Genomic DNA, 25,990 nt, shown 5'->3' with positions numbered 1-25,990 from the left:
GTTCACGGAGGGTGTCTCCGTGAACAGCCGGAGAGCCGCCGATAGCGGCTCGCCGGCAAAATGTAAACAGGCGGGGAAGAAATCCCCGCTGTTTACATGATACGGCGCTGCTGCGCAGCAGCACCGTAAGTCAGATCGGCGATCCCCGGCCTCTGATTGGCCGGGGATCGCCGGCATATGATAGGCTGAAGCCTATCCCACAATGCGCAGGACGGATATCCGTCCTGCGCAGCCCAGGAAGGGAGAGGGAGGTAAGGGGAGGGAGGGAGCGCACAAAACGCTGCGGAGGGGGGCTTTGAGGAGCCCCCCCCGCTACCCACTAATGGCCGGCGGCGATCAGACTCCCCCAGCAGGACATCCCCCTAGTGGGGAAAAAAGGGGGGTATTCTGATTGCCCTGCTGCACTGGTGATCGGTGCTGCGGGCTGTAGAGCCCACGCAGCACCGATCAGTGAAAATTCTCCTGGTCGGCAAGTGGTTAAAAACTATAAAGGCCGAAAACTGAAAAATAATAAAAAATTTTCCCACATTTTTTCCTATTTTACCATTAAAACACATTTAGAATAAAATTATTCTTGGCATAATGTCCCACCTAAAGAAAGCCTAATTGGTGGCGAAAAAAACAAGATATAGTTCATTTCATTGCGATAAGTAATGATAAAATTATAGACGAATGAATGGAAGGAGCGCTGAAAGGTGAAAATTGCTCTGGTGGTCAGGGGGTAAAACCCCTCAGTTGGGAAGTGGTTAAAAGCCGGGGTCTTCGTTCACAGAAGAATGCATTCTTATGCTTAAAGGAATACTATCGATGTATGCATTTATTTTGAAATGCTGTATGCTGTAGCACACATTAGGACAAGTACTAGGAGCAATTTGATTCCTCACACAGCTGTTCCTCTCAGCTGTAAAATCCTCCGTCAGTTTTGGCGTCAGTGTTGGATACAAAATGTATCTAAATACTGAGGGCTCCCAGAGGGCTAGACCATGTCATTGCACAGGGGAGTTGCTATCAACTCTTCAGTTTATAGTTTAATTATCACCTTGCTGAAAGAATCCTGTTGATATGGTGGTAAGGGGTTAAAGATTCTAGCAATGTGTGTTTATTATCTTTGCTTCTCTTGACTGATAAAGATACTAATAATGCTAATTGTAGACAGTGGTCTGCCCCTCTCAGCAGCTTGTAAAGTGGATGCAGCCTGGAGTGAATCACCTCAAGCAGGCAGCCAGTCTGAGTGTAAACACAGACTGGTGGTATAGCTAGTTATATTCCAGCAATATTACAGCCTCAGATCAGCCTGTTTCTCCTCATGTCTGCTGCATGCTGTGAGTGACACAGTGAAATATATTTGTGAGCTGTGTGACAGAGTAACCAAGCAGCTCAGGGTGACCCAAACTACTATGAGCTGTGTGAGAAATGAATTTTTAAGCAGGGATAGTGAGAGAGAGACCTGGGTGAATAAATAAAGAGCCCCTAGCACTAGTGGTAATGTGTACACTAATATAGAGTATTAAAAAAAAGTCGTTTCAACGGATAGTATTCCTTTAATCACCTACACTGCGCAGAAGTACCCAGGTAATCATAGGTGTCCTAACTTTGGCCCTGTAACATGCATAGTGCAGACATGCAAACATTCATTGCATCAAACCTATCTAGGGATTAGGAGCACACATCCTGACATCCTCTCCTGGGACAGATAGCGCATCTGACCAATCGCACAAGGGAGCTAACGTAATGTATCCATGCGCACCATGCACATACACCAGCATAAGCAATATGCGTGTTACAGGGCCAGAGTTAGGACACCTACGTTTACCTGGGTACTTCTGCACAGTGTAGGTGATTAGGCATAAGAATGCATTCTTCTGTGAACTAAGACCCCGGCTTTTAACTTAGCTGTAGAGTGAATGCATTTACGGTATGTGTATAGATTAGGTTGCCTGCAAAACATGCATCGTTGGGGAGTCACGAGGACAGGTTTGAAAAACACTGCAATAGAGGGTTTTGGAAAAGCAGTAACACCTTACGCCGATCACTGTTGTGGCCGGTGAGTGACTTGTGCGAGCTGTGAATATGCATGATTGAGCTGACTGATTCAAAAGTTCATCTGGTGAGCCTTAAACCTGGCACCCACTAGGAATCGCTGTGGTGCTTTAAAATCACCAAATCGCTGTGTGCAGCGATTTCTAGGGCAATTGTGCTTGTGATTACCGACAGTGCTTCCAGTTAGCGATTCACAGTTTTTTCCCGTTAATAAACTTTATTATACTAACCAGGTGTCGCCTTCCATCTGTAGCCCCTCCCCCTAAAGGAAGAGGTCATAGGTGCTTCTCTAGGACCAATCAGAGAAGCACAGAGGGACCTCCTATAGGGGGCAGGGCTATGGACCTAAGGCGGAAATACGGACGCCTAGTAAGAATAATTAAGTTTATTTAAAGAAAATCTGTAACGAAAAAACCTCCCCTGGGGGTTACTCACCTCGGGTGGGGGAAGCCTCCGGATCCTATTGAGGCTTCCCCCGTCCTCCTCGATCCCACGGGGCGGTGAAAATCCTCCCGGAGTGGCGGCGATGTAAATATTTACCTCCGTGGCTCCAGCGCGGTATCTGCTCTTCCCACAGAGATGGGCGGAAATAGCCGATCTCCGTCGGGCCGCTCTACTGCGCAGGCGCAAATCTCCTGCACCTGCGCAGTAGATCGGACCCGACGGAGATTGGCTATTTCCTCCTATCTCCATCAGAAGAGCCGAAACAGCGCCCCCGCTGGAACCTGGAAAGGTAAATATTGAACAGGCTGCCGGATCTGTCTGTCCGGCTTTGAAGGGCTGCAGCGAGACCCCCGTGGGACAGAGGAGGACAGGGGAAGCCTCATTAGGACCCTGAGGCTTCCCCCTCCCGAGGTGAGTACCCCCCAGGGGACGTTTTTCTTGTTACGGTGTCTCTTTAAATTCCTAGTCGCTCTCCGCTCCGGTCGCTCAGGTCAAAGGCCGGCTATGTACCTGAGACAAGGAGGGGGGAGGGGAGGGGGGAATTATACATACCTGGGACTTCCTCCAGCCCCCTCCAGGCTTATCACTTTCTCGACATCCTCCTCTACCTTCTGATTCCTCCACAATTGTCCCCGAAAAGTCCTCGAGTAGGCGTAGTCTGTCAGCGCGCACTCACCCGTGTAAAAATGATTAGCTGCTGGTTAATTATTATTATTATTATTATTAATATTGATTCATAAAGTGCCACCATATTCCGTGGCACTGTACAAAGTAAGAAACAAACATGGGGTACATTATAAAACAAACAATGCTGTACACCAAATATAGACACTGGGGCAAAATACAGAATTAGTAATTACACTGACTAATGTACCGCTATGAATAAAATGCATAACAAATTGTAAGACACAAAAATAAAAACAAATGCCAAGACACAAGAGGGTGAGAGCTGGGGGAACACTTGTCGTCAGGAACCGTCACTGTGATCCCTGTTCCTGCGTCTTCAGGTGAGTATTCACCACAACAAGCTCCTGTCCTGTTACACAGAAATTTACACGCAGGGTAAACTTTTTATTCATCTTTCTATATATATTACCTTTCTGTACCTAGGAAGAAAAATAGTTCCAAAAATACGATGAAAAGAGTAACAATCCAATTGAATGCCGTTTACCCATCTGGCTTATTGCAGCATGCCGTGTGCATGACATTTTGTTTTCAATGCCATACACCCCAATGTGCTGCAGTGTAACATTCCAAAAATCCTGACTGCAGCATATTTGTGCTTTATACAAAGTGATTGGGGCTGGCAAGACACAGCACTGAACACATGGCACAAAACGTTGCTATGCAACATGCAGTGCCAGGCATTGTATAGTTCTAGCAAATCGGTGCAGGTCAGAGGATAGCTGACGGTGGGGGAGAGTATTGTGAAATATAAGTGATGAGTAATGTTTGGGGGGGATGCGTGTGTATGTGTGTGGTGTTATGTAAATAAACTTATGTAGTGGAAGCATGAGTGCATGTAGGATTGCATATAAATAAAGCTTTGGTTGTATTTATTTGTTTTTTCAAAAAGGGAAAATATTAGTGACACTGAAGCAAATAATAATAAAAATAATAATAATAATAATAATATAATGAATTGGTTGTGTGGTACGAATAATTAATAGAACATTAGTAGCGAAGAAAATAGTCTCGTATTTTTATTTTCAGGTTTTTTTTTTGTTTTTTTTTAGAACATTGCATTATTCTCTAATATTTGCAGTTTTCACACTACACTCAACATTCTAAATGATTTCACAGAGCAGGCTAGTGAACTTCTGAACTTTACTCTGCAGAAAAAACAAAATACAGTGACAGACAGTTGAAATAATAAGCTTCAGAAGACAGAGCTCTCTGCGACTTTGAAAGTCAGAGAGATCAGTGGCTTTCTTGCATAGATAACTGGAGTTTCTTAACACTTCCTGTACTGGAAACAATATTAGACTCCTATCTCTGCTGCCAATGGCTTATTTCTTAGCTGTACGACACACACAAATCATTATATCATAAGTTTATTTTCACTTCAGATTCCCTTTAAGTAATGCACCCCCCCCCCCCCCCCAAAAAAAAGTTTATACAGCAGCCAAATACAGCAGTCAAATAGACCAGTTGTGCTGCCAGGCAACTGGTATTGTTTAAAAGGAAATAAATAAGACAATCTCCATCTATCTTCAACTTCCCTAGGCTTTATTTTGTCACTAGGCTTTCACAAAGGACTAGAGGACATGATCTGCGAATGGAGGAAAAATGTTTTAGCCATTTATTTAGAAAAGGGTTCTTTACAGTAAAAATGATTAAGATGTGGAATGCATTGCCACAGGAAATAGTTATGACAAATTGTTTATCTGCATTTAAAGGGGGCTTAGATGCTTTCCTTGTGTTGAAAGACATCCATGGCTATAGTTACTAGGTAATGCCCAATGATGATGATCTGACTGCCATCAGGAGTCAGGAAGGCATTTTTTCCCTTTTGGGGCTAATTGGACCATGCCTTGTAAGGGTTTTTTGCCTTCCTCTGGATCAATAGGGATATGTGAGGGAGCAGGCGGTGTTGTACTTTATTTTCTGGTTGAACTCGATGAACGTATGTACCCAAATAACTACCGGTATATAACTATATAACTTCAGTTGTCCTTTAGGCCTCTTTCACAGTGCGACGTTAAAGCCGCATGTTACAAAATGTTTTTAACGTGGACTAACGCACAGCAATAGTAAGACTGTGCAACATTCACAGTGCACAAGTTGTGTGTAACGTGTAGCAATATTTAGGAAGTGCTGCATGCTGTGCGTTTAGCAATAAATCTGCTGTGTTGTGTGTGTTGCACATGCTCAGTAAGGTTTTTTTTTTAATGTAACGCATGCGCCGTTATTGTTCAATCACTGTGCGACGAAAACAGCGCACCAAGCGCAGGGCTAAAAAATGTACTATATATATATATATATATATATATATATATATATATATATATATATATATATATATATATATATATAGTCTTTCAATGAGTTGCATTAGGGGCACGTTATGCGACATTAACATCGCACCAAACGCACCGTCCCACTGTGAAAGAGGCCTTAAAGTGGACTTGAACTCTTGCACAAGACAGAAGGAAAACATAGAGACATGCACCCTGTAAGTATTTAGAGAGGTTTGGCCTGTCTAATTCCCCTTCATCTATGAAGACAGGAAGTAGACACACTGCAGATTTATTGCAGGATTTGGATCTGCTGTAACAAGGAAATGTTTTTCTTTAAATGCTATGATGTTGCTTATCTTTTAGAGCAAAGAGGTAGTTCTGAGTTCAGGTCAGTGCATTATACTCTCTGCTTATCAGGTTCTTACAGTAAAGTAATCCCCACAAAACTCATATCCCCAAAACCACCTGTACAGACCTTCCGAATTGCGCCTTAATTTCCATATAAGAATGAATATACTCTGCTGATAGATTGTTGTTGCAAATAATGACTTCCAAGACCTGGAGTTGTCCCTAGAAATCAGTGACAGCTGTCTCCCGGGCTGCTCTGGTGACAGAAGTGCCAGTGGTGAGACTGGAAGCACAAGACACCTGTGTGCGTTCTCCTGATGTCACTAGACTCAGACAGTGGCCAGGGGTGGAGTTTTCTCCAGGGGTTTCATCCTGCGCTCCTGGTGACACTGGTCAAGCCGAGGCTGCCCTGGTGTGGTCCAGGAACAGCAGAGTGACAGGAGGCGGACCTCCACGATCCCTCTATTTCTAGAAGGAGGAGGCGTATCTAAGGAGGTTATTTCCAGCTCATTGCCAGCCCTGGCTGTCTGATCTGACGTCGGCAAGAGCTGGCTCTTTACTACAACAGGCTGCTTTTGTGTTCCAATGTCTCTGACAGAGCATCTCTGCTAGTTGGCTTCACTTGATACACAGAGTGGGAGAGACAGAGAAGGGGGAAGAGGTAAGACATCGGCTCCCTCACGTTGGGCACCTGGCTGATGATGGCCAACCTGTCCAGACCTTGACAGCGCAGCCTTTGCATTCGGAGAACTCCTGCTGAGGCCACCCACCAAAAGCATTCCAATCACATCATCAGAGCGTTTTCTCTTTCTTGCGAATTGGATTCCTCTCATCACAACCCCCCCAACCCTTCATCCCTATAGATCTACTATAGATCTCCATGTGTTCTCCTCCTTCCTTGTCTTGCGTGGCTTCTTGTGCTAAGGTATGGCTTTAATGGTGATGGCATGCAATAAGGGGGGTGGGGGTGTTGGAAAATGAAAGGTATATCCAGTCTCTTTGTCTGTGTTCTACCATTCTGGAGACGCTGGAAGTGAGACCACAACTGTGAATCCATCACATCTATTGTGCTTTTTTCTTTCCCTCTGTGTGTAGACATCGGGGGAACCAGACACCCGCAGAAAGACGTTATTTGGGGGGAAATCGAGGAGGATTGTCTCATCTGTTCATCTGAATCCAGCCCAAGGAGCAAATTCAATCGCATTCGGGAATTTTTACAAGCAAACTGGGATCTATGAGTGGCAAGGTGATCAAAGCGAAGGAAGAAAAAGATGCTTCTAAGGGTAAGCAGCGTCTATTGAACTTAATGGGGATAGAGTGAGTCGTCTTTCTTTGAGCAGGTGCTGGTGGTGCTGCTGGTGACCTCTTTCCTTGAAGCCATTGGTGCTGTTGTGACCATGCTGGTGTGACACTGTGACCCTAGGCAAACAGTCATCTGGGTTTTTTTGTGTGTTATATATCACCTGTCTGCAGGAGCAACAGTGTCTATTTCACACCAAAAAGCGCTAGCGATTTTGGGGCGATTAAGGTTTCAAACAAGCGCTTTCGAAGTGATTTAGGGCTGTTTCACACCAAGAGTGCTTTGAATGAGCTTTCTGATCGCCAGCACTTTCCAGTGTTTTGAAAAGCGCTTGGACAATGAAATCGTATGGGCTAATTCACACCAGACAATCGTTTTTAGGGCCCTTTTCCACTGGGCTGGGATCTGCCGATCGCAGCAGCACAGCGATATGCTCATTTCCTATTAGCGCAATTATTTTTCTCAAAACGCAATTGCCGGCTTGTGCGATTGGTCATGCGATTGCGCTTAGTTCCTGACAGCTTCACGGTGCAAACATGGCAAGTGTAAATTGTGGGTTGCGTTGCCGCAGCACAACCAGATTGCCATTATTAAAATCGCAAAAGCGATAGATGTAGCTTTTTTTGAGCAATTGCACCTTTGCGCTTTGCTGATCACTGGCGATCAGCAAAGCGATGCTGCACAAGTTATCCTATGGCATTACTCTCACTGCAACGATTTCGGCGTGTTTACAATTATCCCCCAATCGTTCGAAGACGCGCTGCATGCAGCATTTTCCTGGCAATTGCATTGCGGTTGTCATTCACTAGAATGAGAATTGCAGAACGCAATTGGCAAAAAAAAATCAACAAAAAAGTAATGCAAAATCATAATTGTTCTAAAAATGGGAGGGTTTTTCAATTTTGTTAAGTTTGAAACACTGCAGTGAGAACACCCTCATAGGGTGACACTGCTTTAGCGCTTTGCCGATCGGCGAACTGAGTGCAATCACTCATAGTGTGAACCAGCCCTATCCAAAAGCTTTTCAAAACGCTAGCGACGGCAGAATTGCTGAAAAGCGCTCTTGGTGTGAAACAGCCCTCTCAGCACCATGAGAGGAAGAAAGGGGCAGATTCTCATGGCCTCTGTGTTCAGGAGTAGTTGTGTTGCTTGTGCCAGGACAGCCAGGGTGGATGATGACAATCGAACCATTTCATTGCCAGGTGGCTGCTTTGGTGGCATGGTTGCAGATTGGCTGTGGATGAATTGGACGTAGTAGAGGCAGGAGATGTGGCCCTGACAGCTTCAGGATCTCGGCAGTGGTGACCCATAGCACGTAGCTGGTCTTGTCTAGGATCAATAATGCTAATCTCTCTGTGACATATTAAGAAGTCATTCTGTGCAGAGAAGGGGCCGCAAGAAGTGGATGTCTGCTGGGATGCTGGTTTCTCCCCCTTTTACCATGCAATCAACTGGCTTTGCTGCTGGATGTAAACTGGGTGACAATTGCCATGGAGACAAGAAGGGCAGGAGGAGGGGTGGGGGAGGAGAGGTGTATCTCTGCAACTGCATTAGTTGTATTTGCATCCTGAACGCCAGCTGTACCAGCAGCTGAGGATGCAGAGAGGTGTCCAGCTGGCCTGACACCAGTCCAGAGGAGTTCACCTGGAGAGAGTGTGTATGTAGAGGAAGCAGCAGGGCACTCAGTCAGTGTTCTGCTCACATCTCGCGCTGGTACTTTGGTAACTTTCTCCCTAGGGATGGGTAATAACACTGCTTGCATTATTTGTGTACAAGGTGTACATGTGCGAGCTTCTCTACAACATGAGCAGCAGGAACAAGCACTGGCTAAGGCTTAAGACAGACCGCTAAGTGCTCTCTGTAGTATCAACCAGAACAAGTGTGTGCATATAAAAATAGAGCTCTGTATAGTAATATGAAACACAATATCAATATGATTATTACCTATCCATCTATCTGTCTGTCTGTCTATCTAGCTATTTATCGTCTCTTTTTATAATATACGATTACCAATATAAATAATATATATCCCATTACAGCAATACCAGGTCTGTATCTCCCCTCTGTCTCCGCCCCCCCCCTTACTGTATAATTTTGGAAGATAAGCACAGCTCCTTGCCAGGTATTTCCAGCATTGTGCACTGTGCTGCTGGACAGTAGTGTAGCTATAGGTGGGGGCGTAACTACAAGGGAGCAGCCCCTACCACTGCAGGGGGGCCCAACACTGAAAGGGGGGCCTTCCTCACTCCCTCAGATCAGGTGTTTTTATGGCTGCACTTGCTATGGGTGTGAAGATTAGGACATCCCCACTTGTTTTATGACCCTTGTGAGATGGGCCCCTAGGTTGTGAGGACTGAGGGGTAGACAAGGGAAGGGGTGTGAACATGGGGAGGGGGGGGGGGGGGGGAGGGTAGCATAAAAGTTTTGCTGGTGGGGGGACATGATTTTTAGTTACGCCACTGGCTATAGGCTTATATGTCCCCCCTGAATGCTGGTGATGCAGTCATGCTGCATTACACACTCCCTTTAGAACCTGCCCAAGGACTTTTGTGTTTTGTGCAGACAGTCTTGTTGAATGATTGCTCTCTTGATGTAACAATCAGCACCCCTACAAGCAGCTCAATATGTATTTACAGGTGCATAAATGACTTTCTTACACCAAGTGAGCATCTTAGTGCAGAAAAGCAGGCTTTGGATAGCAGTGCAGCTTTCACTTACAACAAACATGCCTGGAAGACAATCATTTATCACCTAGGCGAATCTGAATAATCTCTAATAGATCTGATACCAGAAGGTATGAATCATTTATGTAAAATTGAGAGTGGAGTAGAAACGCACTTGTATACAGCAGCTAATTTAAGCATCCATGTGGTGCGCTTCTGTATCGGAATCCAAAAATGCTATAAAATGACTTTCTGCAGTCTCTGATAGTCGCAGTTACGCAATGCATGCTTTATTTCAAGCGACGTATAGTGTAATCAAATGAGCAATGCGATAAGAACGTAGACCTGCAAAGTTGTGTTTTTCATTTACATTCCACTATTTCTAACATTTATTTACTTTATAAGTATTTATATGTGTGTGTATCTGTATTGTATGTATGGTGTTTGTGTGTGTAAGTGTGATTCTGTGTGTGTTTATAGCATGTCTGTGAGAGTCTGCGTGTTTGTGTTCATCATGTGTGAGAGTTTGCATGTATGGAGTGTGCATGACGTATATGAATGGTGTTTGTGTATGTTTTGTGTGTGTCTATGTGTAGTTTGTGTATGTTGTTTATGTCTGTGAGTGTATGTATGGTATGCGTTTCTGTGAGTGTGGGTATGGTATACGTGTGTGTGCGTGTGTGTGTGTGTGTGTTTGTATGTGTATGATAAATGTGCGTGTCTGTGTGCTGTGTATTAAGGTGTAAAAACATTAGATAAATTTCAGCCAAAACAACTGATAACAGGTGCTTCAATTGACGATCGTTCAGCTATCTAGTGTGTGTACAGCATGTAGCACATAGCAGAGGATCAGCAGGACAGCCAGGAAACTGGTATTGCTCAAAAGGAAATAGATATGGCCGCCTCCATATCCCACTCACTTCAGTTGTCTTTTAAGTAAAGGAGCGGACCCCCTTAGCGCCCCCTTCCCCCGCAACGGCCGAGGGTCATGGCTACTATTTTTATTCACTGTCTTGCCACCAGTGCCATAGCTACAAAGCCATTTGCCCCAGAGTAAGTTTTACACTGCCCCCTTCCCCTTCCTTCCTCAGCACTGTTTGTGTAATAATCATATGATACCGACCACCCAAACAAGCTTTACTAGGGTGGCGTCTGTGTGAGAGAGGTGTAAGCTGAGGACACTGGATGGTTTAGTTATTACCACTATTGAAAGCACATATATAGGCAACCATTATAACTGCTGCACCAATGAAGAATACAGCAAGGAAGGCCAGTTGCAATCTCTGCACCCCCTATTTTTATGCCACTGTTTGCCAGTGGAGGCTCGCACCAGGGACACAGCTCATTTCGGAGCAGCGCACCGGCCCGAATTAGCAAAAAACAGAGTAGCTTGGCTATTGGCAAAAGCCGAAGCAGGGATTAAACATCCTGCAAAGTTTGGAATAGTTTTTACAACAGGCTCAGGAGTTAAAGTGGATCTGAACTCTTGCACAGGACAGAAGGTAATCAGAGAGAGATGCACCCTGTATGTATTTAGAGAGTTTAGCCTGTCTAATTCCCCCTCATCTGAGACTAATAACAACAACAACAATGACATTTCTATAGCGCTTTTCTCCCATTTCACAACTAACACTTGCTATCTCAATTTTGTCACCTGGCTGCTTTAGCAGAGCAGCTAATTTGTAAATACAGGACGTTAATACTGTCTGCTTCCATAAAAGCAGGAAGTTTACACACTGCAGATTTATTGCAGGACTTGTATCAGTTGTAACAAAGAAATGTTTTTTCTTTAATGGTTATTATGCTGTTGCTTATCTTTCAAAGCAGAGAGGAACTTCTTAATTCAGATCTGCTTTAAGCTAGAGCAGGGTGAGCCATCTTTCAGCTTCACCCTGCACCCAAATGTAGCCACAGCATTTTTCAATGTATGCGACACCAGACTGAGGAAATACCTGTATAGTGTTTCTGCACATTATTTGATGTTCTGAGTTCGCACAGCTCCTTGGCTGTGTCTGGTTTATTCATGTACTACGGCAGCAACATTATTCCTTTCCCCATAAGCTCGGGAACTCTGTGCTCACCCATTTAGGATAAAACAAATCTATCATCTATATTTAATATGATCTTTGTCCCCATCTGAGTAAAAAACACACACAATGGGACTTAATAAAGTATACAATGTGTTCCTCAATACATCAGCCCCTGTCATTGGTTGTGTTCCTAGGTTGTTTTTTTGTGTGACAGGGTCATTTGTTAAACAAAAAAATATATATATAAATAATGCTGGAGGGTTTTGCATTTGCTAGACTGTGAGTATGTAGAATAAGAATGACTTCTGTGTTATTGATAGGCATGTAGCCATCCTTAGTTATTCAGTATGGTTTACTGCGCAATAAAATTTCAGCTTACAGCAGCAGGACAGTCATACTATCCCAGGAAAAGCACATATACAAGTAGATAAACTTGTTCTACTTACATAACATATGTATTGTACTGTCCACGTTTTGATTTAAGTGGATTTCATATGGTATTAGGTAAAGAGAAAACTGTTCCAGGCATTTTCCATTTTTACTGCCTCCAAATAAAGCCAATCCTGATGTCATTTCCTCCCTTACTTTTTTTTCTCTCCTAGAAACTGCACTGTCATAACTAGCTTGCTGTATAAACACGTGAGCACAGCATAGATCATATTTCAGCAGCTTCTGCAGAGGGGTCAGGTGTATTTCCCTTCTCAGCCTGTCACACTGAACTGCCCTCAGCCAATCAGTGAGGAGCAGGAATATGGGAGGGGAGATAACAAGCCTCCTTCTCCCTGGTAATGTACCAAATAGAGCCAGGCTGACTGAGATAAGATTCATTACAGCAGAAACATTTATGATTATATTGGAATGCTTGCAATGCAGGCAGCATGTAGACTACATAATAAATACAGAGCAGTGGGTGAATGGAATATGATTTAGTGGATGACCATCCCGCTTTAGAGTCCATCCCCAAGGATAGATTTAAATGTACCATCCGATGGTTTAGTGACCAGGGAGACCAAATATTTTGCATGACATGAGGCCTTTGTTGCTACATTCCCTCTGTTAAGAACTTGATCATGTGACCTGAAGCAGCGCAGTGGAAACAGTTGATAGTTGGTCGCTGTGGTAGAGGCTTTGTGCTCCTTAGCTCAGCATGATCATGCCTTTCAGACTATAGCAGAGCCGAGTACAGATCAAGCTGTCTGAGTTTATAGTGCTATTTATATCAGCACATTACTGGGTTACAATCTCCTGTCCCACGGCCTGACACCAATGTTTGCATTTGCTCATATGGGAAAGATCAGGTCTTCTGTATACAATGCTAACTTTATCAGAAAGTATTCTCTTTTGTCTCTGACTCTTATATGCTGAGCCTGTGACAAGTCCTTTGAGCAGGAATCGGGGGGATAAAGGAGGAAGTGGACAACACCTTGGAAAAAAAAAAAACACAGACAACGGTAGCCCAATAGTGTAATATGTCACTACTATTGAAAGCAGTGACCAGAAAGAATTCCACTCACAAAGATGGACTGCAGCAAGGCCCCACCAAGCACATGAAGCAGGTGGAGAGCGCTAACCCCTCTCCACTCGGGCACTCCAGGGATGGCTGGGCGAGGATTGGTTGTACTCTTGGAAAAGATCGCTAGAACTGTAGATGACTGAGCCACTATAGTCGAATGACTCTCCCTGGTAGGGGGAGGTAAACTGGCACAACAAGGGTGAAGAGGCATGCAGGGTGGATAAAACGTAGTTAAAGGCAAAGATAAAACTAGAAAAAAGAGATGGTTACCTCTCACACTATACTAACGAAGGGTGTGGGGGAGTAGGTTGAGGGAAGAAGAACATCCTCAAACAGATCTTTTCCCAACTCGTCTGAAATCATGGGATGGTGGTTTTGAGACACATCTTGTGAAACACTATTTTCCTAATGCAGTACAGAAAGTCCCCTACTTCTAAATGACTTGAGTTACAATGTTTCATACATACAAAGTTACCATCATGAACAAAATGTACTGTACTGTTTTTGTTGATACAATACTGTTACATGTAACAACAAAAATAAGTAACAACTGTTGTAAATCGTTGCAAAACAAATTAAAATCAACAAAAAATACATTGTTTATAGTGTATGTCCAAAACCAGAGTTGTCTGTAAGGGCTCTTTAACACTAGAGGCTGCGGTAGAAAAGGCTGAAAGTCAGCCTTTTGCTTAACGCCAATACATAGCGTTTTAAAGCGTTTTCAAAGCCTTTTGAAAGAGTTTTACAGCTCATATGAAAACGTCCTTTTTTTTTTCTTCTATAAAAATAAGTGAACAAGTCAGCTGTAAAACGCTTTGAAAACGCTTTGAAAACGTTGAAGTTGGCGTTTTCCATTGACTATCATTGAAACGCCAACAGCCAACTTCGGCTGTAAACAGCCCTGAAAAAGCTCCTGGGAGCGTTGAAACGCAACGCTCCAAAACGCCGAGTTAGATGTGAAAAGTAAAATGAAAGTCTATGGACTTTCTTTTACCTAGCAAAACGCCAACTTCGGCCGTGGCGTTAAAACGCTGAAAAATCCCTCTGGTGTGAAAGGGCCCTTAGGGCTCGTTTCCACTAGTGCGGTGCGAATCTCCGGGATTCCACCGCTGATGAAATTGCATGCGGAATGCGATTCCGTGTGCGTTTTTTGCCGCAATTTCGCATGCGATTTCGCATAGGCAGGGTATATGCGAATTTAACCATGTCACTGCCTGGTTCAATTCAGATTACTTTTGGTGCGAATTCGCACGCGAAATCGCGGCAAAAATGCAATGCATGTGCGATTTCCCCTATTAAATACATTGCCTGCGAATCGCCTGCATTCCACACGCAAGCGAATTCTGCAGGCTCTACCTTGCAGAAAAATCCTGCACAGAAAAACGCACCAAAAAACTGACAAGTGGAAATAGGGCCATCCACTTGTATTGGTTATGCAAATCCGCATGCAGACAACGCATGCAGATTCGCTCTAGTGGAAATGGGCCCTAAGTCGTACAATTATTTGAGAAGAAACTTGGATAAATGATTAAAAGTGTTCAAATATAAGCAACAAAAAACAATGTAGCTTATTACATTATAGCTCAACCAGTAAACTTGGCAAGTATAAAGGAAGTGTGTAATTGAAAACGATATATGTAATATAGCATACATAGCAGAATTATTATTTATTTAATTTTTTTTACAAATGAGATCATGAAGATCTGCTGGACAATTGCACCTAAAGAAAATATATATTTCAGACAGTTTCTGGAATTATCTGCCCCCCTTTTTTTCCTATGCAGGCAGTCCTTTACTAACAAACAGGTTATGTTATGGGAGGTTAGTTGTAAGTTAAATTTGTTTGTAAGTCGAGTCATGTGTTACACAAAGTGAAACATGATAGTGGCCAGTATACTAGAGCAGTGTTACTCAACATTTTATTGGTATGTACCCCTTTTAAAGAGAGACTCCGACCAAGAATTGAACTTTAGCCCAATCAGTAGCCGATACCCCTTTTTACATGAGAAATCTATTCATTTTCAGAAACAGACCATCAGAGGGTGCTGTATGACTGATATTGTGGTGAAACCCCTTCCACAAGAAACTCTGCGGACCGTGGTACTCCTGGCAGTTTCCCGTCTGTGAACCTAGTTGCATTGTGGGAAATAGCTGTTTACAGCGGTTTCCAACTGCCAAAAAAGCAAGCTGCAAGTACTTCTAGTGACATCACCTGCCAGCAGTAAAAATGTCACCATGTGATAAATGTGAAGAATGTAAATCAGGGATTTAAACGATTTTACAATGGGCAAACACTGACTAGATCATTTATACATAATTATTGTAAAAATGAAGCACTTTTTTTATTACATTATTTTCACTGGAGTTCCTCTTTAAAGCCCTGTACTCACCAAGTACCCCCTAGCATACTAAACATTATAACAAGTTCCCCTTTGACAAATATATATTTAATCATCATAGTACATGATAATTGGTTTAAACAATTTGCAAGCATTTACTATTGCTTTTAATTAGCTAAAATACTAATTTTGGTGATGTTTAAATACGTTTTATCATTTTCTAAAACTCTAAATGTGTTATTGTTGGTTAGTATATCAAGCCTGAGTACCCCTGGAACCATCAGAAGTACCCCCTGGGGTACACGTCCCACACCGAGAGCCTAGGTACTAGATGATTGTTTGTGAATTGTTGAGCAGGTTTGGAAACCCTGAATGTTTGTGTACGGCAGAGGTAACGCTCTTTGACTGGAGGCTAAAGAGAAACTGGTTTGTTTTTGTTGTTGTTGCTGTTTGTTTAACCGGTTTGGGGCTGTGTGTGTCATAGACCCTGAACAAGAATGCAGCAGATCAGGTGTTTCTGACATTGTCAGATCTGACAAGATTAGCTACATGCTTGTTTCTGGTGTGATTCAGATACTACTGAGGCCTAAGAGATCAGCAGGGCTGCCAGGCATTGGCAACTGGTATTGTTTAAAAGGGAATAAAAAGGGCAGCCTCCACATTCTTCTCAATTCAGTTGTCCTATAAAGCTACTAAACCTGATGCGGCATCCTTTTTACACCGCCCAACCACGAGCACAGTACGCAATAGTTCGTCCGGTCGGCACAGAGCCCAGCTGAGATCCGTAACTCGGTCAGGAGTGTTTTTTTCGTTAGCTCCTGACTCCCCAATCACTTTGAGCCAATCGCAGTGATCAGGAAGTGTAAAAAGAAAACAAGGCTCTGGTCCTTAAAGGGACCAAAGCCTGTGGTCCAAATGGAGTTCATCTTTTATTCTGCAGAGTTCTCATCTGCAATATACATGTTGTTCAAGTTGGTGTGCCCATTCCAGCAGCGCACATAGGCCCTGATGCAGTAAACTCTGGTAAAGTTGCCGTGTGCGGGGAACACACAGCACCTTTACTGTTACTTGCGCAGGGGAAGCACCGGCCGTTAATCCTAAGTGACACACGCATTACCGGGTTAAAGCATGCTTTGCTATGGTAACATGCAGCAGGTTAATGGTGCTCCCCTTGTGCTAGAAATGGTATATTGCCATGCACTTCCTGCGTATGACAACTTTACTGGAGTTTACTGCATCAGGCCCATAGTGTGTTGTATGCATGAAAGAGCATTAGAAGTGCGTAGATAACGCTGTCTGATGCTGCCACATTGCACGGCACTGCGTTATCTCAACACACTGCTGATTGCATTTATGCTCGGAATGCCATTCTATCCCATTCACTGTCACAGAATGGGAGCAGCAACCGAGAGCAACGCAGGTGCCATGTATTGATGTAAAATGCATTGTCGCCTGTATTATATGGTGGGGTCGAGGTCTATGGGAAGAATTCAGTCATTTCAGTATACGCGAGTTTGGTTTATGTCCTAGAGAAGTACAATTTGAACACTATCCCCATATGACTCTATGATAGCTTCAATTTCCCTGCTAGTTGTTTTATTTTATGTATTTGCAGTATAGAGCAGCTCTATATTACATATATTTTCGCAGAGTATATAGAACTATTCATATCCATCCATGGAAACAAAAATACTGTATATTTTATCCCACCATACTGCACTAATTATATGCGGTTTAGTAAACCATTTCTCGCTGCTGCTTGGGTTGAAATGTTGTTTCTGTTTTCATAAATAACGGACATTTGCATAACAATAGACCCTGCAAGGGATGCATCCGCAGGCGGTCTCGTGGGGGCAGAAGTTTATTTTCCCTGTCCTGAGAGACTCACAACTAAGGGTGCAGAGAGAAAAAGCCTTCTGCTCTCTGCACAATTACACTGACTGCATCTGCTCAGTCACTGATAAGTAATCATACTAAGTTTTACAGACAAAGATTTGTAGATCATCCCTATGCAGTTTTCAGCAGGGTCTTCTGTGAAGCGCTGGTCTGCCCCCAGCCTTTCTACCCCTCTCTGAGTGCTGTGTGCTGTAGGGATGCTTGAGGAGTCTGGGCATGGAGAGAAAAAGCTTTGTGCTCTCTGCACAATTGTTCGAATGACTGCATCTGCTCAGTCACTGATCTCAGTTTACCTGTGCAGAAAGCGAGGGGGGTCGGTAGGGGCATCTAAAGTTTTGCAGGGGGCCCAGTGATTTCTAGTTATGCCCCTGACTGAAGAGTTGACATTTTGCAGTACATTAATTTGTAGACTGAGAATGACTTGTGTGTTCTTGTTAAGCCGCATTTACACGAGTAGATGCGGCCGCGATGCTCCTTATCAATCGAGCTGCTGATGCGGCTCGATTGATAAGATCCGACAGGACGGATCTCCGCACCGCCGATTCCCTGCTCGATCCCCACGAGGGGACAATGGCAGGGAATCGTGCGGGAGATAAGCGGGGACGAGTGGGCACGAGCGGGGAATCGAATGCGGCGAGCGGGGACGCGGCGGGCACGCGGAAGAGGCGATCCGGCGGCTAATCGAGTCACCTTTCTTTTTTGCTGTCTCAGTTTTGATATGAACTATTGAGGAAGCTTCACATTTTCACCCGCTGACAATCTCGGAGGCTTGTAAGAAGTAAAACATGCATACATGGTTATTTCTTTTTTAAAGAATACCAGGGCAGTAGCATAGTTAGAGATTATGGGCCCCATAGTAAAACTTTTATGGGGCCATCAGACATAAGTTGGCTACTGATACAATTTCCCGAACGATTGATTACGAACAATTCTATGTATGATCGAGCTTCAAGGATCGTTTGGGACCACTAATGGACAAAATCTCCTAACCGATCCAATCAAATTTATGAAATCAATCCGTATTTTGGTTTGATCCCGTCAGTCTGATCGGATTGGTTAGGAGATTTATGTCCATTAGTGGTCCCAAATGATCATTTACGAACATTTAGGCCTTTTTTACAGTGGGACGTCGCGCTTTGATGTGACGTTAAAGTCGCAGTGCAAATTACAATGCAACGCCCCAAAAAAGTCGCAACGGAACTTAATGCCCCGTTATCGTCGCATACAGTAGAGCATACAGGCAATGAAAAGTATGCTTCCAAGTCATTACTGAGCATGTGCAAACAGTCCAACGCAGCTAATAAAGTGTATAACGCGCAGCATGCAGCACTTTCTAACAATGCTACACGTTGCACACAAACGCAACGTGAGTATTGCTGTGCGTTAGTCTGCGTTCGAACATTTTGTAACGTGCGACTTTAATGTCGCACTGTGAAAGAGGCCGCATAGCTTCGAAGAATCGCTCATAATCAATTGTTCATAAATTGTATCATTAATGGCCACCTAGAGACATTTTTGAGCAATGCCACCTGCCTCTTCCCTATGGAAATGTGGCCAATTTTCTTTCTCATGCAATGTATGCTGCATGTAGTCCATGGGCTCTGAGACACAGAGGGTGGAGGAACACAAGAACGGTAATAGTGAATACATCAAGTACCACCTATGGCTATTGCTATGCCCCTGTATCTGGGCTGATGTTCTTATAGCATTAGCATTGAGTGCCCTGTTTATGATCAAACGCCAGCAACTCTCCCTTTTTGCTGATTGTGACTTATTCCTAGGGGAAACTACTTACACCGAGCTAACCTCCTCGGCCCTTATTGAGTGCTTTACTTGGTACATCCTGCATACCCACTATAAAGAAAATACATCCATGTGGTAACGGGTGAATGTTTTACTAGGACCATGTGACGGATTGCAGAGAAGCCGCTGCGCGTTCTGGTAGTGAGGCGGCGGAATCCGTGCACAGAGCGGCGGAATCCGCGCACAGAGCGGCGGTTTCCCCGCAGCAACATGCTTCTGGTTTGTCTGGACCTAGTAGTGCACACAGATGGAGAGCTACGCGTGCGCCGCAAGACAGGCTCTTTAATTATGCCAATAGGAGAAGGGTCAGCTGATCGAGGCGGTCAGCTGATCCCAGCTCAGCAGGTGATTGGTTGATGGGAGCTGAGCGGCGCTGTGGAGCACTTTACTATATATATCTCTTGCTGTTCAGTTGCTGGTTGTCTGGCGTTGCGAATACCTATGTGTTAGCACTCAAACCTTAGTCAGATCCTTCAGTGTGGTGGAACCAGGAGGACCTGGGAATCCACACTTAGCCAGTTCACTGTATTATTATCTGTGTTATTCTCTAGCATAGTTCCAGGGTGTAGAGACCACGGACCCTTACACCCCAGACTAGGAATATTGTATATCTTCTGTGTTATTCCTTAGACCAGTTCCAGGGTGTAGAGACCACGGACCTCACACCCCAGACTAGGAATTGTATATCATCTGTGTTATTCCTTAGACCAGTTCCAGGGTGTAGAGACCCCGGACCTCACACCCCAGACTAGGAATTGTATATCATCTGTGTTATTCCTTAGACCAGTTCCAGGGTGTAGAGACCACGGACCTCACACCCCAGACTAGGAATATTGTATATCATCTGTGTTATTCCTTAGACCAGCCCCTTGGTGTGAGACCACGGACCTCACACTCAAGACTAGGCATTATTGGATATCTGTTTATGAATTGTATCTCTCCTGACTTCTCTTCTGTTTTCTGATTCGGTACCTTCGCACATCTGATCTACTGTTGCCGACCCTGCCTGTCCCTGGTTACCGAATCTGTCTCCTGTCTCTGTACCTTATCTGCCTGTGTGTTGCCGACCCGGCCTGCCCGACCCTTCTGGCTGTCATCCAACCTTTGCGTGCTCAGTCCTCCTGCAGGGGTCCCCTGCTCCTCAGAGGGGGGCCCTGCTGCAAAACCAGTCGGGGACTCTCCCTCCTGGAGCCCTTGACTGCAGTAGAGTCTTCTCTACTAATTGGACCACCTGCTACCCCGGTGGTTCAATTCCTACTGTTACACCAAACACTTACACGCTTCAGGTGTCTAGAGGTTAGTACTATATCTGTATTATTGATGATTCTGCAGATCATCCATAATCAGGTATAGATCTGTATTCTTGGTTATACTGCAGATCACCAATAATCAAATTCTCTCTGGTTGCTGACACCTATCGTTACAGACCAATAACACAAATCCTTTACTCACTACCCTGGCTACCCATTAAATGGAAAATCCTTTTCAAAATCGGCATGCTAACATTTAAATCCCTACATGACCTAGGTACTGGATACCTATAAGATTTATTGCAACTGCGTCACACGACCCCATAACCTCAGATCAAAAGGATACAATAACTTGACCACCTCCGGAGTTCAACTAAAAACTTTTGGAGCCAGAGCTTTCTGTCATGCTGCCCCTACCCTGTGGAATGCCTTTCCAAACTTAATCAAAACCGCTCAAACCCTGGACACGTTTAAATCAAAAGGTTAGGTTTGAGGGTTGAAGGGTTAAGGTTAGGCATCAGGAAGAGTGTTTGTGCTGGGAGGTGGGATCCTTCCGTACACTTTATTACATTTACTGATATTCTACTATTGGCTTTCCTGGGCACCCACATTTTCAGGTGTCCTTTTAGCCAGGATTAAAAAGAATTGCTTGCAAAAGCATTAAAATGAGTACATGATTTCCCAATCAACTGAATTAACATTTGCTAAGAAAAAAAAAAACCTTTTCTAAGCTTGCTTGTGTGTTTTGAGTTCAGGATTAAAATGAGTGCTAGTCTATTCAATGGTTTTATATTGTTACGCATTTTCAACTATATTGTAAAATATCTGAGCGTATTGGAATTTTCAGTTTTTCTACCTACACTGTATTATGAGTGAGATCAGTATAATCAGTATAATAATGCAATACAATAATATGATCAATAGTCCTTTTCCCCCTAAGCACAGAGTACCGTAATAATTGCAGCTTGCATAAACTGTGACTCTTTTGCTGACTTTATACAAAGTCCGCATGACTCACCATCAATTAATGTTGACTCACTATATAAGCTGATAGAATTATAAACATCTGCTTAAAATGTGGGATTTCATTCATTCAGTTTAAAGTGGTAGCCCAGGATCTCTAAGATAGAATGCTGAGTTCCTGGAGTTTCTTATAATGGAAGCCTCATACCTGCTTCATTCCTTTTACAGTAATGCCAGTCACCTGACTGCCAGGCCTCTTTAGGTTTCAAGGGGAGCTTTATTAAATACTAGTGACCTTAGCCCGTTTAAAAACGGACTAGGCCTGTCTTCGCACGCTTGTCACGTACATCTGCCCAGGGCCGGCACTACCATAGAGGCAAAGGAGGCAGCTGCCCCAGGGCCCCAGAGCTTGTAGGGGCCCCTAGTGGCTACAAGTAGAAAAAAGAAATTTCAAATCAACCTTATAGTTTTTGAGAAAATCGATTTTAAAGTTTCAAAGGAAAAAAAATACACATTTAAAAACCAGCTGACTTTAATGGTTAATAGCAAATCCACCTTAAATTCTAGAAACCCTAAATTTGCAGGATATGTTAAGGAGATCATTGGGAATAAGAGGAAACAACTATTTTTCAAAAAGACCTTATAGTTTTTGAGAAAATCGAATTTAAAGTTTCGAAGGAAAAAAGTATACTTTTAAATGCGGTAAATGTCACTTTTAGTACCTAACGGTGGTGTAATTTTACATGTATCAAAAGAAAGAGCAATACATTTCCTGATGGGGTTTCCAGGGGGTCCATACGCAGCCGCAGCGCTTTGGCCAGGGATCACTATACAGCCGCAATATGGCTGTATGAAGATCCCTGGCATTTTTTCTCTATTTTCCCAATTTTTTTTGTATGTTTAGTGTGGGATTTTTTTTTTTAATTATGTGGGTTCCTCTTTTACATGTATCAAAAGAAAGAGCAATACATTTCCTGATGGGGTTTCCAGGGGGTCCATACGCAGCCGCAGCGCTTTGGCCAGGGATCACTATACAGCCGCAATATGGCTGTATGAAGATCCCTGGCATTTTTTCTCTATTTTCCCAATTTTTTTTGTATGTTTAGTGTGGGATTTTTTTTTTAATTATGTGGGTTCCTCCCTCCTGAAACTTTTTAACCCCTTGTCCCCCATGCAGGCTGGGGTAGCCAGAATGTGGAGCTCCGACCGTTTGGGGCTTCAAACCCTGATTATACCAGCTGCAAAAAAGGTCCCTAAGGGCTGGTTCAGACGGACGCTTGCAGAGCGTTTACTGCCAGCGTTCAGGGCTTGGTGTTAAACGCTCCCATTCAAGTGAATGGGAGCGTTTGTACCAAGCTTTCAAGCGCGTTTACACAAACGCGGCGTTTGGGTCCCGATTTTCCCTGGCGTTCAAGGAGCCCCTGGAAGCTACATGTAGCTTCCAGGGGAGGTTAACCGCGACGGGTAATGTTCCCCTACGGGAAGAAAAAACGCGACCGCATCCAAACGCACACGAACGCTGCTGAACGCGACGCCAGCAAACGCAACGCCTCCAAACGTCCGTCTGAACCAGCCCTTAATGTCGATTTTTGCTCTGGGGTATCTGTTGGGGGGGGGGGGCAGGTTTATTTTGCCCTGGGGCCCCATTGTTGCTTAAACCGGCCCTGCATCCACCCGTCGCGCATGCACGTCCGCCACGCGGGCTCGCACACACGCCCACGCCTTTCTTCCCTTCAGTGTCTCTGCGTCCTTCCCTGCACATGCGCAACAAAACACACACACAGGGTCATGGGATGCAGAGACACTTGGGTTTTATTATAGAGGATAACTTAATAAATAAAATTGCTTGGGTTTTTTTTTTAAATATCTTTTTATAAATGGTTTAAATAAGTTTTGCCCATTGTAAAATTATTCTTCCCCATGATTTGCATTATTTAATTTATCACAGATGGCCCTATCTTTACGGCTGACAAGGTGTTTCAATGAAGAATGTTTGTTTGTTTGTTTGCTGTGAAGTAAGCAGGAACACCATCTGGTCTCCCAGAGTGCAATGGGGCAAAAGGAGGTGTGACCTCATAGACAATGCCTAGTTTCACTAATATTATAAATGCGAAAGTTTGGATGTTTGAATGTTTGTTACTTGATCATGCAACAACGGAATTGAATGAAATTTGGCACACACATAGTACATTACCTGGAATAACATATAGGATACTTTTTATCCCCATAACCAAAAAGTGGGCAGAGACAAATACAAATTTCACTGGGAAAATGTAAACTGCAGCCATTCTTACACTGTTTATGTTAGGGTTCTCAAACTTGGCACAGTTGACCACTGGGTGCATGGGATTAATATTCAGAAAAGTGGGTGGAGCTTACAAAAGCCAATCAAAATTCCCCTATTGATTTTCAAGGGGAATATTTAATTGCTGCCATTCTTGCACTAATAGCACAAGCCTCAAACCTGGTACAGTTGGTCATTGGGTGACTGGGGTTCAAATTCAGAAAAGGGGTAGAGCCACAAAGAGCCAATCAAATTTGTTTCATTTCAATGGAAATTATTGATGCCAAAGATCGCAAAGCTCACAAACTTGGTCATTGAGTAATTGAGTAGATGTGTGCTAGGGTTAGAAATAGTGGGCGCAGCCAACACCAGCCAAATACATACCCGGGCAACAGGTCATCAGTGGGTGGAGACAAATACAAATTTAACTGGGAAAATGTAACCTGCAGCCATTCTTACACTGTTTATGGTAGGGTTCTCAAACGTTGCACAGTGGGTGACTGGGAATAATATTCAGAAAAGTGGATGGAGGCTATAAAAGCCAGTCAAAATTCACCAATTGAATTTCAAGGGGAATATTTAATTACTGTCTGTTAATGGCACAAGCCTCAAACCTGGTACAGTTAGTCATTGGCTGGGGTTCAAATTCAGAAAAGGAGGTAGAGCCACAGCCAATCAGATTTGTTTCATTTCAATGCAAACTATTTATGCCAAAGATCGCAAAGCTCACAAACTAGGTCATGGAGTAATTGTGTGTTAGAAGAAGTGGGCGAAGCCAACACCAGCCAAATACATATCCGGCCATCAGCTAGTTTATAATAATTTAATTTTTTTTTTTAACCACTTGAGGACCCACCCTTTACCCCCCCTTAAGGACCAGCGCTGTTTGTTGGGATCTGTGCTGGGTGGGCTCTGCAGCCCCCAGCACAGATCAGCGGGCACGCAGAGCGATCAGATCGCCCACCTTTTTTCCCCCCTATGGGGATGATGTGCAGGGGGGGTCTGGTCGCTCCGGTCTGCAGGCATGTTGCGGGGGGGGGGGCACCTCAAAGCCCCCCTCCGCGGCAAAATTCCCCCCCTCCCTCTCCTACCTGTCATGCCCAGTGATCCGGGCTGCACAGGACGCTATCCGACCTGTGCAGCCAGTGACAGGACGTCCCCTGTCACATGGCGGCAATCCCCGGCTGCTGATTGGCCGGGGATCGCCGATCTGCCTTACGGCGCTGCTGCGCAGCAGCGCCGTACAATGTAAAGAAAGCGGATTATTTCCGCTTGTGTTTACATTTAGCCTGCGAGCCGCCATCGGCGGCCCGCAGACTATTCACGGAGCCCCCCGGAGCTATTCAGGCTATTCACAGAGCCCCCCGCCGTGAATTGACAGGAATCCAGCAGAATTATGCTAATTTGTAACAATATTCTACTAGCAGCAATCTCCTGCGCCCTTTTTTGTAGGTGCCTTTTTTTTTCCATGTATGCACGGGCAAGTGCTTTATCAAAATACCAATAACATGCTGCTTACTTTTGGCTGGATTTTGAAAACATGCAGTTCAACTGCTGGTGTGAAAAGGGCATAAGATATCAAAGAGAAAAGTAATTATTGCCTTGGGCATTGATTCTGCTGCAGAGATCTGACCTCCTGCTCAGTAAACACGCGGAGAGATACTCAACTTCACAGCAGATGTTAAATTAAAGCCGTTTAAAAAGGGGACTGTCTGAATGGAATATGGGAGCTGCCATTGCTGATTTGTTCTCAGAGGTTCAAGCACTCAGCCTGTCAAGTTGGCTTTTCAATAGTTAGTAAGTCACCGAATTACATACACAAGCAGCCAGTGAAAGTGTGTGACAACTAAGCCTGTATGTATTTTCTGGATTGCTAACTAAAGCAAGGATTAGGATGAAAGCCCCAGAACTTGCACCTTTACAGCAGAACTCCAGAATCACAGTAAAAATAACCTAAAGTGTACTTGAGACAGGGAAAAAGTGGTATTTTACTTTCGTGGTCTTACAGGTCCCTCAGTGTCCTCCAGGTCCCCTTGTTGTTCCTCTGTGCCTCTCCAAATGCTTGCCGACTGGACCAGTCAAGGGCTCCTGCTTATGTGCAGGCAAGCGCCTCAGGTTGTGGGAGTGTCCTGCACATGTTTAATTTGTAATGCCTTA

General features: G+C 44.1%; 1 protein-coding gene across 3 annotated transcripts in view; it reads left to right on the top strand.

Moving 5' to 3' along the window:
* FGF13 (fibroblast growth factor 13) overlaps positions 1-25,990 on the top strand; it is a 553,717-nt gene that overhangs the window by 49,898 nt on the left and 477,829 nt on the right. For 2 of the 3 annotated variants that reach the window (XM_068250991.1, XM_068250987.1), the window contains exon 2: positions 6,888-7,075. In XM_068250991.1, the coding sequence (XP_068107092.1) occupies positions 7,027-7,075 (49 nt within the window). In that variant the 5' untranslated portion in view covers positions 6,888-7,026. Of the gene's footprint in view, positions 1-6,310; positions 6,454-6,887; positions 7,076-25,990 lie in introns of those variants that run through there. The other variant, XM_068250988.1, reaches the window with a different exon arrangement.

The sequence above is a fragment of the Hyperolius riggenbachi genome, chromosome 8 (genome assembly GCF_040937935.1).
Source record: "Hyperolius riggenbachi isolate aHypRig1 chromosome 8, aHypRig1.pri, whole genome shotgun sequence".
Taxonomy (NCBI): domain Eukaryota; kingdom Metazoa; phylum Chordata; class Amphibia; order Anura; family Hyperoliidae; genus Hyperolius; species Hyperolius riggenbachi.
Note: the sequence above shows the minus strand (reverse complement) of the source record. Positions and strands in the feature narration are given on the sequence as shown.